The sequence below is a fragment of the Leptinotarsa decemlineata genome, unplaced genomic scaffold (genome assembly GCF_025532065.1).
Source record: "Leptinotarsa decemlineata unplaced genomic scaffold, Ldec_3_MD MMD2_tig00000035_RagTag_RagTag, whole genome shotgun sequence".
NCBI lineage: Eukaryota > Metazoa > Arthropoda > Insecta > Coleoptera > Chrysomelidae > Leptinotarsa > Leptinotarsa decemlineata.
In genome coordinates, this window is record NW_027412540.1 from 8329350 (window position 1) to 8348508 (window position 19159).

The 19159-nt window shown below is 33.7% G+C and overlaps 1 protein-coding gene across 1 annotated transcript; it reads left to right on the top strand.

The window, feature by feature from the left end:
* Window positions 1–3228: 3228 nt before the first annotated feature.
* On the top strand, window positions 3229–9505 carry LOC141480992 (uncharacterized). Its single transcript, XM_074171822.1, has 2 exons — window positions 3229–3550; window positions 9063–9505. The coding sequence occupies exons 1-2, from the start codon at window positions 3250–3252 to the stop codon at window positions 9482–9484; spliced, it is 723 nt and encodes a 240-aa protein (XP_074027923.1). The 5' UTR covers window positions 3229–3249; the 3' UTR covers window positions 9485–9505.
* Window positions 9506–19159: the final 9654 nt, after the last annotated feature.

Genomic DNA, 19159 nt, shown 5'->3' on the forward strand with positions numbered 1-19159 from the left:
GAATTACAGACCCATATCTATTTTATGCAAGTTTTCTAAAATTTTTGAGATTATTTTATATATTCGCATATACATATCTTCTGTTCAACGGCAACTATCTCAACATCAACATGGATTTGTTATTAAGCGTTCTACTGTTACAAATCTAGTCATTATCACTCGATTCATTTCCGAGGCATTGAATAACAATGGCTTAGTTGATGTTATATACACGGATGTCTCTAAAGCATTTGATAAAATTAATCATGGTATCTTGCTCAATGAACTGATGTGTTTTGGTTTTTCGAATACTGTCTGTCAGCTGATGCAATCCTATCTGACATGTAGAAAACAATTCGTCTCCTATATCGGTTATAAATCTAGAACATATATAGCTCCTTCTGGTGTGCCTCAGGGCTCCAGCCTAGGTCCTCTTTTGTTTTTATTGTTTATTAATGACTTATGTGAAAGATCAGCTTGTGAGCGGTTATGCTTCGCGGATGATTTGAAATTATTTTCTATAAGGAAGTAAGTGATTTGTAAATCTTCAATCTCAATTAGATTTTTTTCTTGCTTGGTGCAGCAATAATGAATTGAAACTCAAGTAGTGAGTTATAGTCGAAGAAAAGATGTTTATACATTCCCGTATGTAATACAAGATTCAGATCTGCTGAGATGTGATGAAATTAAATACCTAGGGGTAATATTAAATAATATTAATAAAGGTAAATTAACATTTGGTAGACATATTTCACAAAAAGTTTCAGAATCTCTCAGAGCTTATGGTTTCATTGTTAGAAATTGCAGAAACTTTCATAATATAAAAGCCATGAAGCTGTTGTATTTCTCCTACGTACGTTCGAAGATAGAATATGCAAGTATTGTCTGGAGTCCATTCTATGAGATTCATAACATAGCCATTGAAAGAGTTCAAAGAAAGTTGTATGAATTTCTAATTTTCAGAATAGATGGTTCTTACCCTGAGAGAGGTATCAGTGATGACGTCATATATGAACGTTTGGAGCTTTTAAGTTTAGAGAATCGCAGAAAATGTGCGTCGCTCATATTTTTATTCAAGTCAGTGAATGAGATAGTTGACTGTCCTAAAATTCTTGAACAAATTACCTTCAATGTACCACGGCCAGCTTCACGATCTCAATCCATTTTTAGACCTCTCAGAGCAAGAACTAACATTATGCTCAATTCCCCAATATATGGGGCACAAATTTTAATAGCATTTGTGCCCATGGTTATTTATTCTTCACTAACCTTCACAACATCATTAGAATTGCTAACATGTACTGGAAGTAGGTAATTAGAATTAGTTTTTCTTTTTTGTTCATTTTATTTTTAGTTTATGGTTAAGTATTGTGAATGAAATTTTATATTGACCTGTAAATGGGTAACTGTTGGACAATAAATATATTATTATTATTATTATTATTATGGATTTCTATGGCTTCCCGTACACAAGGTGGTATCCATGATCGAAGGCAAGTAGTTTTACATCTTCATAAAGTATCGTGTGATCTTCACTAAGTGCTTGTTGAGCTACTGCTGATTTGTCTATTTGACCTAATCTACATTTTCTCCGATGTTCATTCGGCCTTGTACTCATGAATTTTTGAGTGGTATCTATATAAACTTTTCCGCAGGTGCATGGTATACGATATATCCCCGCAGCTGTTAGTGGATCTCTTCTCTTTCACAGATCTAAGGATGAGTGAAGGAGATCATACGATACTGTTTGAAGATGTGAAACTATTTGCCTTCGATCATGGATAACAAACACATTCGGTTTGTATGCAAAGTCATAAAACATCATGAACATACGGAAAACTATAACAGAAAACAGGAGGCGGTAACATTGCATTGCAGCGCAATGCAATATTACGTTATTAACAGATAATAATACTTCAGCCAAAAGCAACGCATCAACAAGAGAGGCGGACTACCTGAATCAACATGAATAAAATCACTAAACAATACAGTTTATTGTATGATTTTCACTATAAGGGAACTATTCAAATAATGAATACAATCTACAAGTCATCAGTTAATCATTAAGATGAATGAACCTCTGAAGAAGCCAGCCACTCATGCTGGCGAAACGTTAGGATGCAGTTCCAAACTACGACGGCCTTCAAATTCGAATGAAGATGGTAACACTGCTACTGAAGTTAGAAATTAGTTTTCCCGAAGACGCTAATTTGGTTCGTAAATTTGGTTCATAAAAGTGACACACCTGACACTTTCAACGCTGTAGCACTAATTTTATTTCACAATATTGTCTCTGAATCGAAAATGGATTTGTCATATACAATACTGAGTAGCTTCTGACTATTTCTTTCGATAATTGAAAGCCGGTTTTAAAAGAAATCCAATTTTGTCTGACTATACCGGTCATATATGCTAAATAACAGTATTGACTGCTATGGTCATCATTTTTACGTTCCAGGTAGATTATGCTAATAACAGCTCAAGCCATTTATGGCGCAATATAACTAGTTCCAGTCCTATCAGCCATGTAACGTGGAAGAATTTTGTTTATGGAAAAAAAAATTCCGTATAAATTTATAATTCTCGGACTTTCTCCTCTCCATTTTCCAAATATATCTTTCTCAATTCATCCATAGTATTCAGGTGTTTTTAGTTCATAACATAGACTGAAATTATTATACATAACGATAAATTGACACCAGTGATATTCCGCTGGACTCATGATCCACAGAAATCTTGGCTTCGCCAAGATGTCTGCGAATCGCAATTTCGACCAGTTATTTTTCTTGGGAGAATTTTTATTATTGAAGTTGGAATGATTCTACTATGTTACGTATCGAAATGGACTGCAAAAAACCACTGTACTCCTTGGGTCGCTGAGAAAGTTATTAACATAGCCTACTCAGACAACGAGGCTAATGACAGTCAAAACCAAGCACTTTGTGAAGAAAAATCAAAATAATACATGATTTTCACAGCATATCATCGCCAGAGGATAGATACCGCACTGCGCAAGTTTTCCATATTCACTTTGTCTGGATAGTAACAAAAAAGGAAGTTAATTTTGCCCACTTTCCACCCACTACTTATCTCCTACTGATGGTCTATTTCTTTGTTCTGAATCAGACCACTTGAAGACATGCAAACTTTTCCCTATTAGTTATATTCTTATTACTGTACGTTTTCGTCACGGACTTTAGCAAACCAGTTCCACATCCCCACTTCTTAGATGTGATATGTGATAAACTAAAACATTAATGACATGTTTCAATGTCATTACAAAAATGCACTTTTGACAAGTCGTTGCAATGGTCTAAAATGCTTCGTAGAATTATAAATTATAAGAAACTCAAAAATGAAAATGAATCGGAATGTGAGGAAATAGGAGAAAGTGAAACAAACTCCAAAAGTGGAACTTTGAACAAAAAACAACTTGAAAATGTCGGGATCATCGTAGGGAAAAGAAATGCAATTGTATCTGGATCCGCCATCAAGTTACTTCTAAATAATATGGTTACACCAGAAGACATCACAAATATTCTAACTACCAATAACGACTTGAAGACCAACTGTGAGTACTTTTTAATTCCATTCATAAGCGTCTCATCCAGTAAATATGGGAATTTGAGTGAATTTTTCATTGTCTCCAGTAGTTTTTCTGAAGGGTACAATGAAATATCAGGTATCAGTATAACGAAAACCAATAAAATGTTATAAAATTCTGAGCTTCTCTCTGGTAAATGTTTGAATGAATGATGTTGTGAACTCTATGGCTGGTGAATGAAAACGCTTTATGAACAAGTTACACTTACTATCAGGTTCCACGACAGTAACGACTATCGATTGAGACACTTGGATTCTTTGAAAATTATAAGTGAAATGAGAACTAGATAGGTTACCAAAACTCTCCCCTATATTTGTATCCAAAAACTAATCTCATGATAGTTTTGTATTTTTTCGATCCATTCGATTCATATGACTTCGTTTCCGTACTTTTTGTGTATATAGGTAAGATAAAACCGTACTTATTTTCACTCTGTTGAAAATATTTTAAAATCCGTCTGAAATGGTTTCTAAAATTTTGAGTCAGATCACCAAAACAAACAATTATCTATGTATATAATTCATTCCTGAATAACCATTGTGAAGGATTTTCTGTATACTCCCTCCTTTATTAAAATAACCAACAAATTCATCTCTCATTGAATTCAGGAACACAGTAAATAATATATATATATATAAATATATATATATATATATATATATATATATATATATATATATATATATATAATATATATATATATATATATATATATATATATATATATATATATTATTTTTTTGTGAGATATTTAAGAAGAAAGTGTATTCAAGTACTCTGGAATTCTCAGCCTCTGAAGTTATTCAACTTGTTTATTGCATATTGACACATTCACTTTCCAGAACAACACAATGCGTAAACGTGATTTTGCTGCATTTCATTAGCTCGGAAATTCATTGTCTAATATGATATATGAACTGATTTGAAATCCCTGAAAGAGACTGTAAGAAATAAAAAAAAATTATCTGAAAAATAACAATTATATCAAGCAAAACAACTGAATTTACAATGAAATGAAATACAAGCAACAACCAAAAAATCAAAAAAATTGAAATATGAACACGAGATGAAAATTTAAAAAATCTGACTATTTATAGGTCATTCGAGTACTTTCACTTATCCGCTCTTCCCTCTCTCCGCTTCATCGATTTTAGCGGAAGCTGACCGTTTGGCGGGAGATGGTTGTGTTCCGCTTGATTAGAGGTTTCCATATGTTGCGTATCTCTACACCAGCATGGCTAAATGCGTTGTTGGACAACATATATGCGACTTCTTTGAATTTTCTCCTAAACCAGTGTTACTCCTTGTGGATGATTTCAGCTTGAGCCCACTTGATGTTATGTTGATGAGTCCAAATATGCTCTGCCATTCCTGATTTGCTGGTTTCTCCTCGCTGTGTGTTTCTTTTTCTTGGCAATGCGAAATTTATCCGGTAAAAGCAATTCTTGAAATCGCAGTCCGCGTTTGGTGGCCTGGTTTTCGTGAGGGTGCTACGGATAGTGTTCCCAGATCTGAAACAAGATCTGATGTTATACTTACACCCAATCCTTCTTATCCTTTCCGACACCCTTCTGATATAGGGAAGTAGAAGTACTGGTTGTGGCGAGAGTGAAACAGAGATAGAGAAACAAATAAATTTCTTAGACCTGGTCATTACACACGATCAGAATAAATTCGAGTTCAATGTTTTCAGAAAACCTAGCTATACAGACATCACCATCCCAAGCGATTCATTCCATCCAAACAGTCATAAATTAGCAGCCTACAACTCAATGTTGCACAGAGCATTCACACTGCCTTTGTCTGCAGACAATCTAGCTAGGGAAATTGATACAATTACACAGATAGGTCATAATAATGGTTCCAACGCAGATACTATCTAGAAGTTAGTCAGGAAACAAAGCCGGAAACTCACTCACAGATTATTATATCCTCAGGTCAAACAACCAGAAATCAAGAAATGGGTAACGCTAATATATTTTGGAAAAAGAAGAGAAATAATCGGAAGTTTATTAAAAAAAAACAATGTGGAAGTAGCATTCAGACCACATGCCAGGTTATCTCATCTCCTTTTCAACGCCAAAGATAAGGTCGACAAGTTGGAAAAATCTGGAGTTTATAAGCTTAAGTGTCCGGAGTGTAATAGTGTTTATGTGGGACAATGCGGATGAAATTTCAAAAAACGGTATGCTGAACATGAAAGGTCCTTCAGACTAGGAAAAAATGATTCGACGTTTTCAAACCATTCCTTGGCATGCAACCACAAGTTTCCGAATCTAAACGATACGGAAATTCTGCACTATGCAAGGAAGGGTTGCAAACTCAATTATTTAGAATCCTTGGAACTTCACAAGCATACACATTGCGGGTGCAACCTGTTAAATGATCAAATCGATTTAATTCACTCTCCGGTTTTTAAATTGGCACATCCGCATTGTGAACTGTTAATTCAGGTACTTAATCAAGTACCTGAGTGGTATATATTGGCGAATGCAATGAATTATTGTCAGTTTATTGTATTAGTTTGAGAATGTCCATATAGTACGAAACTGCAGTAACGTTAGTTAGAAATAAAACTGGTAAAAAAAATAGAACTTATCATTTTTCTTTTCATTAGGAACTATGAATAGTCACATCTCGGAGGAATAAGCCCAGTTATCACCATATACGAATGTGGATACCAACAATCGAAACGTCGTGAAGTAAATTGGTTTGGAATCTTTCAATTTTCAGTTTTAATTCCTTGTTAATATTTTTTTTTAATTTTCATCTCGTGTTAATTTAGATTTTTTGTTTGTTGCTTCATATAATTGTTACTTTTCATATAATGTTTATTAATTTTTTACAGTTTCTTCCAGGGATTTCATATCAATTCATATCATATGAGGCAATGGAAGTCCGAAACATTGTCAACCACCTTCAAACAAACGTGATTTTGCTGGTGATTCAAAATTATTCGGTCAATCACGGAGGTTTACTTGATCCTTCTATGATGACCCAATGATATTTTATACGCTGAATAACGATATATGAATGCCTTAAGAATCAACGAACAAAATTCGAAAGGTACCTCAACGAAAATAAATTCGAATCGTCTCTATTATCTCTATTGTAATTACTTTTCGTAAAAACTGTTCATCAGGACAATGTTTTCAAATAAATCAACAGTAGGGACTTCGAATTCACTTTTTCCCATTGCATGTATGTATCCTTTATTTATTCTGACAGTTGACAGTGAAATATTCGGCAAGTGGAAATATGCTATTTATTGCTTGTTTTTCAAGTTTGATACTGATTTGAACAAGGGTGATGACATCTCCCCTTACGAATACGCCATCTATGGGATCGAATGTCAAAGATAACCGAGGCTTTCCTCAAATTTTGAATGAGTCACTTGAATGAAGCTGTTGAGTTTTTGAACGAGCTATATGAAACAGTCGATGAGTGGTGGGTACCAATTGGACTCATAAAATCACTGATGCACAGAACTGAAAACAGCCGGATTTTGCCCTGTGTGGCACTCTTCATGCGAGTGTTTTTCAGGATCAGTGAATATAAAACACTGCTTTCAGTTCCCTGGTTTTTTTCTGCAGCTGACACAGCGAATGAACTACCAACGAATCAATGAATTGTCCCGCAACACCAATTGAACAAATTTGTTCGTTTGTACTATTCTCGCAGGCATTTCTTGATTCGCGGTATCTAGTGTATGTTTCATCTATTCCCTATATTATGTTCCATGGAATATTTCTCTCGTTTTTCTGAATGAATCACCGAGTAAAAAGGTACTTACTTTACCTGAAGTGTTTTCACGACTATACATCCATTCGACTTCGACATAATAACGACTTTTCGGTAAAATCGCACTTGTCATAATCATGTGCTGTACTTGGTAGCTGAACTCGAAACAAAAGTCATCCTTGATTGAAGCTTGCTCGACGTGCTGTTCATTACGAGGACAAATGAGGCACATCTCATCATGGTGCACTGCTTCCCAGCTGAAGTGTTTCGTGAAGAAGCTATTCATCCCATGACAGAGGACATGAAGGGCCTCACTCAGCTGAATTTCAGGGTCTACTTTATCGGTAGGGGGTTGTCTACAACATAGTCTTTATCTTTTCCAACTAACAGGTTATCGTAAGTCCACGTTCTCAAAAACTGACCCACTCTTCGACTGAATGGCCTGCTGTATGGATGGCTGCTGCAAATCTCTGCGGATGTCTTCATTCCATACGGAGAATTCATTGTCATCCGTAGTGACGTTTTCTGTTACTTTTCCAGCTTGAAAATATTCGCCGGTACGGTTTGTCCTCAGACGCCCAAAGCATATACTATGATGACAGTCTAAAATATGGACACCTAATTTCCCAGTCTTGACTTACGACCTACAATCTAACGTTCTCAATGTGAGACCCAGATCCGGGGTACCGGGAGCACGGCGAAGATTTATCCGCTGTCAGATGATGAGTCCTCTACTCTTACCTGAACTGTTCTGTTCTTCAGAAAATATCTGATCTACCGGACCAGGCCCTGAGGCTGTCCAATTTCGGAAAGTTTTTATAGAAGGCCTCCGTGCCAGACACAGTCGAATACGTTCGAAATATTCAAGAGTACAAAGTGGAACCCTTGTTGTTATTTATCTCCTAGATGCAGCACTTTGCTTACAATAAGTGCAGTATGTTCAAAGGACCCATTCATTTGAAACTTCAAATTCAGGCGGTCCTGCACTTGTTGGTTATGCATTGCATCCCAGAACTCATTTCTCAAAAAGTCTGAATATTCAATTCCATTCAGATTACTTTTGAAGGAGAACAAATTGATAATCTTATCATGGAATATTCTACACCACACATTCATGTTATGAAAATATTGCCTATCTGCGTTTATAACCCAATTAGGATTATCCGTAGACCGGTACCTTGAATTTGGAACAAGACTTACCCATTTGTAGTGAACGTAGCTTCATCACTAAAAAAATTGTTTTGAAAAAGTTCATACAAATATTCAGATATTCTCCTTGAGCCCATAAACAGAATTCTAACCTTTTTTCTTCCTCTCTGTGCAACCAGTTCCACGTGCAACCGTGCAACCGTGGAACTGGTTGCACGTGGAACTGGTCGAATCGACAATGTGAATGTTGATTCGACCACAGCACTATTATTATTGAATATTTTTTTATGAAATTTGGTATACCACCATTCAAGGGTTCCCAATCCAATGGTGATTTTAATGTTTTTCCTAAAACTATCGCCAAAACGATTCCTTGTATTTTAACCTATAAAAATATTCGCAACAGGTTTTTGTAGAAATAAAAAATTACATTTAATCCTAAAGTAAAATTTTTTGAACTCTACAATTGAAATAAAGTTCTTCAAAATCGAAGAGAAGATGCACATTTTTGGGAGTTATCCCGCTTTCAAGAAACAGAAGTTGTGAGCTGGTAATTTTTGGAAATTTGAAAATTCTTCTCCATTTTCAGATTGCAAAAGAGAGAAAGAATGCGAGTTCTGCAATAAAAAGTGCAATATTTGCAAAGTGTGTTGTATGAACAAAGAAATGCAGATGTATCTCGTCAACTATGCCATGCAAAAACTAAGTTTCATTACTTTCAATAGACACAAATCAATTACCTGTCAAGCACTTTCTGAAGATACAAAACCAACTATGAAGAATATCAGTGATATGACGACAAATCAGTCGGACTCTTCTGAAACCTTGGCTCGACAAGAAACTTTCAAAAAGCTCAAAAGAAGGCTGAAAAATGTAAAAAAGTACTATCCTGAAGTCTACAGTTTCAAAGGAAACATTATTGAAAAATGGGGGGAAAATTCGGTGTTGAAAACTATGAAACAAGATATTCTAGATTTAGATGTGAAATCCACTTCTTTATTCTGGGTCTAAATAAATTTGATTCAGATTTTTCACTTCATGCAGTATGCATACTCTGCCCAGTAACGCAAAATAATTCTTCATTAATGAGTTGACGCTCTGAAAATTTTCAACGTTATATTTTCAATTCAGACACCGATCAATTTATGAAGGAAAATATAGTGAAAAGTTTACTGATCTCAACAAATGTTACTAATGTTATATTAACAAATGTTAATATTGAAATACTAAAGAGAAAAGAAAATACGTTGCATGAGTAAAATATATATATATATATATATATATATATATATATATATATATATATATATATATATATATATATATATATATATATATATATATATATATAAATATATATGTATATATATATATATATATATATATATATATATATATATATATATATATATATATATATATATATATATATATATATATATATACAGGGTGTTTCAGAATTCGACGGACAAACTTATACCACGTCATTCCTCTTGCAAAATGATGAAAAATGAGGTAAGACATGTGTGTCCGGAAATGAGCCGTTTCAGAAATACAGGGCGTTGAAGTTGCAAAATAAAAAGACCCTTTTCGTCGTAGCTCCCGGACTAAAAGGAATAAATTAATGAAACTCAGCAAATCGATTAAGAGCTAGAATGTGCTTCCTCCAGTGGTATGTTTGCTTCAGTATCAGTAGCCAGTGGCGTTCCAGCGGGGTAATAGCTTATATTTCCCCCCTTATTTTTTACGCCACTGACTTTATATCCACAACCGTCTTTTTTTTGAATTCCTTGATCAATTTTACGTAAAAACCAAATAAACATTCACTATGAAAAAACCAGTAGTTTTCGAGAAAAATTGAGTTGAACTGATACGTGCATTCTTATATGGGAATAATCGATTAAAATAATCGAAATTCCAAAACCAAAATTATTTGAACTCTTTTATGATTTTACCATTAATTGAGCGCTTGCAAGTGATGGTAATTATTGTGGGTTTTCTATCATCGTACCAATTTTTGTTATGTTTAGCATATTGTAATGACAAATCATAACTCTTGAGGCTTATTTTCGTGCTTGTCAATAGATTTCATTGTTGAAATGTTTTCATTGTTCTCAGATCTTCGAGTGACTTTGTGATCTGAAAAAAAGTGACCCCAAATAAAATTTGCGATCATTCGGAATCTCGACTGAGTTAGGCTCCAATAATCCTAAAATAACACCATTATTCTGGATTTTGGGAAAATTATTTTTTGTTCACAATTATCCTGTCTTTCCCATTCGTGAAATCACACTTCTCTTTGTAGAATCGTAAATATCTTGAAGAATATTCATTAATAAGAAAATGAAAAACATTCTCAAAGTATACAGTGTTTTCAAATTTTCACAGATGAAGCCGAAAAACAAAATTTTACCAGTAGACTCTAATTATACGCCTGAAAAAAAGAAATGTATTTGGAAGAAGTCAATTTATTTGAATAACCATCTGATAAGATCTTCTCTAACTCTAGTCAGTAAATGAAGTTTTTTAAATAAATGAAGAAATGGAAGTTGTCTATTTACAGCTAATTACATAACTCTTAGTTGGATGTCGGTACTCATAATTCATCTTTGAGTAGAAATATCATGTTCAAAATATACCTTCTCTACACATATTTTAGATAATGTGATAAGAAACAATACTGTTGAAATTCTAGAACAGTGAGTCATAAACACGAATTTCTTTTTGAAATTTACATTGAAAATTCAAATGTGCTTTTGAATAATAATGAGAACATCTGATGAATAATCAATAGGGTAATTGTTCGAAATTTTTTCCGTCATCACTTATACACGATCTGCAACGGCGCAACATAGAAAATCGCACTTTTACAAATGATTCTAAATTTTCGGCAATCGTTATCGATGCAGCTTGAATGCGGGCGACTAATTCTTCTTGGCTTTTTGGTTCTGTTTCATAAACCAGTGACTTCATATGACCCCAAAGAAAATAGTCAACAGGATTCAAATCTGGTGATCTGGCAGGCCATTTTGTGGGGTCCACCTCGACCAATCCAATTGTCACCGAATTTCCGATTTAGGTACTCTCTAGCAGCTAACGAAAAATGAACAGAAGCACCGTCGTGCTGAAACCACATTCCATTCCGGATATTCAGAGGAACATCTTCTAACAATTCAGGCAATACTTCTCCCAAGAAAGTGCTATAATTGTCCCCATTCAACTTATCTGGTAAAAGATAAGGACCAACTAAACGGTTTTCTACTATTCCTGCCCAAACATTCAATGAAAATTTTGTTTGATGGCCATGAGGATGAATAGCAAAAGGATTTTCCTCGGCCCAAATATGGCTATTGCGAGAATTGAAAATACCTTCCCTTGTGAATTTTGCCTCATCAGTGTATAACACTTGCTTGATAAATTCCGGATTATTTCTCCACATACTTAAAAACCATCGAGAAAATTCAATTCGATCTGGATAGTCCTCTGGTTTCAGTGCCTGAACTTTTCTCAGTCGATATGGGTATAACTGCTGTTCATGCAAAGTCCTCCAAACAGATGATGAAGACACATGCAGCACTCTAGCTATAGATCTACTACTTTCAGACGGATGTTCAGCAGCATAGTTCAATATCTCCTCTTCTGTGATATAATTTCTTACAGTTCTCTGTATACCTGCATTCCTTCTGGTAATTAAAAAACTTCCTGTTTCCCTGAGTCTTCTGTCCACGTTTTCGAACGTTTTCATATTAGGAATTCTATTTCTTCCAGGAAAATTTTCACGATACATTATTTGTGCCAACCTTCCATTTCGTCCCGGTGCATGTCCGCTAACTCTTCGAATGTAAAATTCATTTTTATTATACGAAATACACAATCAAACACTTTCTGACAGCTACGTTAACTTGGAAGTGTCATACGAATCTCATTTCATTTCCACAGCCCCCTAACAAATGTATTGTTGTCAATGAATAAAGTAATCCTCATTGCTTAGGTGGATCAAAGATTGTTATAAGTCACGTGAATGTATTCTGAAACTATTCAACCAGTGGCTGAAGAACTCGAGAATATCGGTACAGTTATCTAACAAAACTATAATAGATATGCCCAGGAAACATTGTAGATGGCTAAGGTTGAAACAAGTAATGGTATTTTAGTTAATCGATAAAACTTGGATTTTTACCCAGTGAGAGAAGATAATTCGATAAAACATTCTGAGTTCAGTTTTGCCAACTATTCGTAATTGTCTTTGAAAATCGTTTGGATGGAACATTTTATTAAAAAATAAATCTCGAGGTAAAGCCATTCAGTAGGTCTGCGGGCTCACAACATATCTGCAAAAAAAGTTGGTAAAATGGTAGAAAATCCGCAATATGTTGCCGAAGTGAATAATTTTTCAAGCACACAATGAATGGTGGAATGATGAAAGAGTTCAAATAATTTCGGTTTTGGAATTTCGATTATTTTACTCGATTATTAATATTCCCATATGCGAATGCACCTATCAGTTCAACTCAATTTTTCTCGAAAACTACTTTTTTTTTCATAGTGAATGTTTGTTTGGTTTTTACGTAAAATTGATCAAGGAATTCAAAAAAAAGACGGTTGTGGATATAAAGTCAGTGGCGTAAAAAATAAGGGGGGAAATATAAGCTATTACCCCGCTGGAACGCCACTGGCTACTGATACTGAAGCAAACATACCACTGGAGGAAGCACATTCTAGCTCGTAATCGATTTGCTGAGTTTCATTAATTTATTCCTTTTAGTCCGGGAGCTACGACGAAAAGGGTCTTTTTATTTTGCAACTTCAACGCCCTGTATTTCTGAAACGGCTCATTTCCGGACACACATGTCCTACCTCATTTTTCATCATTTTGCAAGAGGAATGACGTGGTATAAGTTTGTCCGTCGAATTCTGAAACACCCTGTATATATACAGGGTCCTGCAACAGTGGCGCGGTGTTCCATATCTCTATATAGGAAGCAGATAGGAATCTAATTTTCTATAATATTACCTTATTGCTCGAGCTCGACAAAATAAAAATATTGGCGGTCACACAGGGTGTTCGATTTTTTCTGGGCGGATCCCAACTGTGTCTTTTTAAATGGCAACCTATATTTTTTATCGCTTTTTCGGTTTCTTCATAGAAAATAAAATAAACTTTATGTATATCTGCACTTCGAAAATATTGACGGTTTTCGAGATATCTAGCATGACAGGTTTTTTTTTCCAATATTCGTCACTCAGAATATTTGAAATTATAAAGTGGTGCCAAGTCCAGTTGAAATTTTTTTTTGGTCGAATATTCTACATTGGTAACTCTCTCAAACGATATATCTGAAATCGACCTGTGATATACAGGGTATGAAAAACCGCTTGCCAAATATTGTAAATGAAAATTTGCAAAATCTTCCTTAGATTAAATGGAACACCCTGTATATTATTGATCCATAAGAAGCGCCAACGAAACCTCTACAAATTTCATTAAGTATTCCCTATGGCTAAGTTCAATAGTTTCTCTTAAATGAGCATTTCTTTCGAAAAATGGTCATTTTTTCAAAGCGAAATCCATTTGACGACTGATAAAAATATACGAAAGATATCTTGTTTCAATTTTGTACATTAGAAGGTGTCCAAACAAATATTTTTTAACGAAATAAATGTATGTACCTATCACTTTTTGCTAAATGGAAAATTATTTTTTCATTGGATGCAGAATTTCACTCATAAATCGTGCAATATCAAACCAAACAAGTTAAAAGAAAGAAACATTATAAATAACTATTTTTTTCATGTTATTATATTCATTCAGAGCTTGAGTTCTAGATATTCAAATTTGTCAACTGGCAAATTACAAAACTACAAAAGGGAGAGTTTAATTAAGGTTGATAATGAAACTTTTATAAAATATGTTCAACATGTCTTCCATTTTCTTGAATGCAGAGCTGAAGTCTATGTTTGAAAGACTGTTCTACCCTGCGCAAGACAGCTGGTGTAATGCTGCGAAAAGCATTCGTTATTCTAAGTCGCATATTTTCGGGAGAAGTTGGTGGCCCAACGTGAACCATATTTTTTATGTATCCCCATAAGAAAAAATCTAGTTTCGTCAAATCTGGTGATCTAGCGGGCCACCGTACAGGCCCATTCCGTCCTATCCATTTATTGGGAAATACTTCATTCAGATGATCTCTCACTTCTGCCGAATAGTGAGCAGGTGCACCATCATGTTGTAACCACATTCTATTGCGGAGGTCAAGAGGAATATCATCTAACAAACCTGGTAAATCATTTCGTAAGAAATTGAGATACATTGCACCATTCATATGTCCCTCAAAAAAGTATGGACCAATTACATATTCTCCAATGATGCCTCCCCAGACATTTATCGACCACCTATGTTGATAATTCACCTGTCTCAATAAGTGAGGATTTTCTGTCGCATAATAATGGTAATTATGTCGATTTACAAATCCATTTTTATGGAATGTCGATTCATCCGACCATAAAATATTATTGAAAAAATATTCGTTTCGACGAATTTTGTTCATGGCCCAATTGCAAAATCTCACTCTTTTCTCGAAATCAGCATACAGTAGTTCTTGATGTAACTGAACGTGGTATGGATGCAAGCGATGTTTCTTCAATACTCGTTGCACTGATCTCTCACTTATATCCACTATTTCCCCAATTTGTCGTTGACTCCTACTAGGATCTTCTTCAAGAAGAACTTGCAATTCATTATCTTCATACCAGCTGGCTTGATGCGCTCATGTTTGGAATAATTAATAGATCCAGTTTCAACGAATCGTCCCAAGACCTTTCGGAAAGATCTTTCATCTGGATGCCTTCTATCTGGATACCGTTGAGAATAAATTCTACTTGCCAATAAACAATTCCTGTCTGATTCACCTAATATGAAAATCATATCAATCAAATCACTTTTTGATAACAACATTCTGATGAAATTATACCGACAGTTCAACTTCACGATTGACTAAAAATTTCAATATTCATTTGCAGCCAAATATTTTGTTCTGTCATTTGCCAGACTACTTGATTTCCAATAAATATTTCATTCGCTGAAAGGTTGTTTTAGACCGAAAGAATATGGCACAAATTCCGAGATTTTTGAAATTATTGTAACTATTCAAGAACGTCCATTTTGTGGTGTAATTCGCAACTTGTTTATCTAGCAACAGGTAATTTTAGGAATGGGCGATATTTTAAGAAAAGGGTATTTTTTGTATATTCTTATCAGTCGTCAAATGGATTTCGCTTTGAAAAAATGACCATTTTTCGAAAGAAATGCTCATTTAAGAAAAACTATTGAAATTAGCCATAGGGAATACTTAATGAAATTTGTAGATGTTTCGTTGGCGCTTCTTATGGATCAATAATATACAGGGTGTTCCATTTAATATAAGGAAGATTTTGCAAATTTTCATTTACAATATTTGGCAAGCGGTTTTTCATACCCTGTATATCACAGGTCGATTTCAGATATATCGTTTGAGAGAGTTACCAATGTAGAATATTCGACAAAAAAAAAATTTCAACTGGACTTGGCACCACTTTATAATTTCAAATATTCTGAGTGACGAATATTGGAAAAAAAAACCTGTCATGCTAGATATCTCGAAAACCATCAATATTTTCGAAGTGCAGATATGCATAAAGTTTATTTTATTTTCTATGAAGAAACCGAAAAAGCGATAAAAAATATAGGTTGCCATTCAAAAAGACACAGTTGGGATCCGTCCAGAAAAAATTGAACACCCTGTGTGACCGCCAATATTTTTATTTTGTCGAGCTCGAGCAATAAGGTAATATTATAGAAAATTAGATTCCTATCTGCTTCCTATATAGAGATATGGAACACCGCGCCACTGTTGCAGGACCCTGTATATATAAATATATATATATATATATATATATATATATATATATATATATATATATATATATATATATATATATATATATTGATATAATATATTTATAGCAATGATGATATATTTGATTGTAATTTTATAAGGAGAAAATTTTTTGAAAATTCAGGCAGATAGTTACTTCTATTGTAATTTCTTCCCTTTATTTTTTTTCTCAGCTCAGCTCAGTCGGTTTGCAGATCATGTAACTCTCTGGCCCAAGGTAGAGTTCTTGGAAAGGTTTTTAGAATGATTGTATCTTATTTTTTTTTTAATTTAATAAATAAATTGAAATGTAAAAAAACTGAATACTGCTAAGGATACAACCTTATGTTCTACCCTAATCTGCGACGAAATGCCTTATGCTAATGGATAATCAGTCAAAAATATACAAATATAATTTAGAATTCCTCTGTAACTATTCTGTAGTCTTATTTCCACTGTAACGGAAAGTTACACATGTAAATTTTGTGTTTAATTGATGTTTCGTGATGAATATAGTTACAAAGAAACTTTTTTTGCCAAATATCACTGAATTTGCAGTCTGATCAATGATTTATCAATATTATGTCCCCTCTAGAATGAAATTATATCATTTATATTCAAATGTTAATGCACATAATAGTCTACTGCGCACAGGAAATTTCCTATTGAAGAAGTGGCGAAATATGTGATTGTGACCTTAAAATTTGTTCAGAATTGTTTTCTCAGTGAAATTGGTTGTTCGTTGGATTTTAAGCAAGGTTTCTAAATACCTTTACTGGACCTGCTTCAACAATATGGGTCCTTAGATGATGAATTCAGGATCTCCAGAAACACTTATTCTCAGGTAAGTTTCCACTTGTGAAATTAGTATTCGCATCTCAAATATACTGCTTGCAACAGGTTTGTTTTAATTTTTCTATCTGATTTCAGATTTTATCGGCTATATTACAAATTTTGCGTGTGGTTCCTCTTGAAATCTTTTTTCAAATCCCTCTATTAATTCACCTCAGCAACCAAACACTAACTTCTTTACCATGGCAATGAATTTGAAATTTGCCAAATTTACACTTCTTATATCAATGAATTATACAATCATAATAATAATTACCAATTTTGATAACCTCACTTTATATCAGGTTTACAGTTTTCATAATTTCAATTTTAAAATTTTTACTTCTTGAATTGTTGAAACCTACTTTTCATTACACTCTTCTCATTGATCATTTATAAGTTGCAACATATTCATGTACTGAGTGTTTTATTAACTGGTTAGATGAGAAACTTTGAAATCATTTTTGACAATCTTTGTTTTATAAATTTCTAATTATGATTTTGTTTATTTCTAATCTATTCCAGCAGAATGTAACTGGTGATTAATGGTTTCATGAATATTGAGCTGTTTGGAACTACTTTGAAACAAACTCTTACTGAAATGGTTCGTAATTGACGTCTTATGCACTACCATTGCTAAGAAAATGAAAATAAGATATTACAAACCAAGGTAAAGTATCTAGCTTATATTATTCATACATAATCAGAATGAAATTTCTGATTTACTCAAACTTTAAACATCAAACTTCTCATAACAATATATATATATATATATATATATATATATATATATATATATATATATATATATATATATATATATATATATATATAAATCAAAAATGAAGATTCATGGACACAACACTACAAAATAGTGGGCAAACCGCGGAAACGTGTTTCTGGCTATTTGCCTCATCAGCGCGGTGCAGCCAAGTGCAAAGATGGGCAACACTTGTTTGCCGAAAATAGGAAGCAACACATACGTACGGAGCCAACAACAGGAGCCAACCGCACATTTGTGGTTCTAGCGGTTGGCTCCGTCTCACAGACTGCACGTTACCAGTTGTGTTTTAAAATTTCACGTTACCAGTTAAGGGTTGTAATGACTGTTTATTATATTGACATGTTTCAATTTTGTTAATGTAACATTCTAATAGTAAGTTGAGACCTTTCATAGTGAAAATTTCATATTGTATCATCATTTTACAAATTTTGTAGCTTTTTTCTGAAGATGATAATAAATTTTATCGAAATATTGGAATAACTTGTATTATAAGAGTACACTTCCTTTCTGGTGATCACCCAAAGATATTTTCCAAGTTTTGTTCTTAACTAGTCAGCAAAGACTGATCTTCAACTAAATATATATATATATATATATATATATATATATATATATATATATGTAGGTATATATATATATATATATATATATATATATATATATATATATATATAAATCAAAAATTAAACAATTTGTGGACACAACACTCAAAAAAGGGGGGCAAACCGCGGACACGTGTTTCTGGCTATTGGCCTCATCAGCATGATTTATATCATGCACACTCGATAAAATCTCTATTTATATATATATATATATATATATATATATATATATATATATATATATATATATATATATATATATATATATATATATATATATATTCCCGTATCGATTCCAATTTGAGAGCCACCGGTAGACAGCTGTTTCAGCCTATTGGGCTTCGTCAGTACCGGGCAGGCGGTCCTCGATTGAAGACAAAATGTGAGAAACCACGGCCATCCTCACCAACACTTTTCCTTGATAATGATAATGAAATTTATTGAAAAATTGGAATAACTTGTGTTATAAAAGTACACTTCCGTTCTCCTGATCACCCAAAGATAGTTCCTAAGTTTTGTTTCTAACTAGTCAGCAAAGATTGTCTTCTGTTTTCTC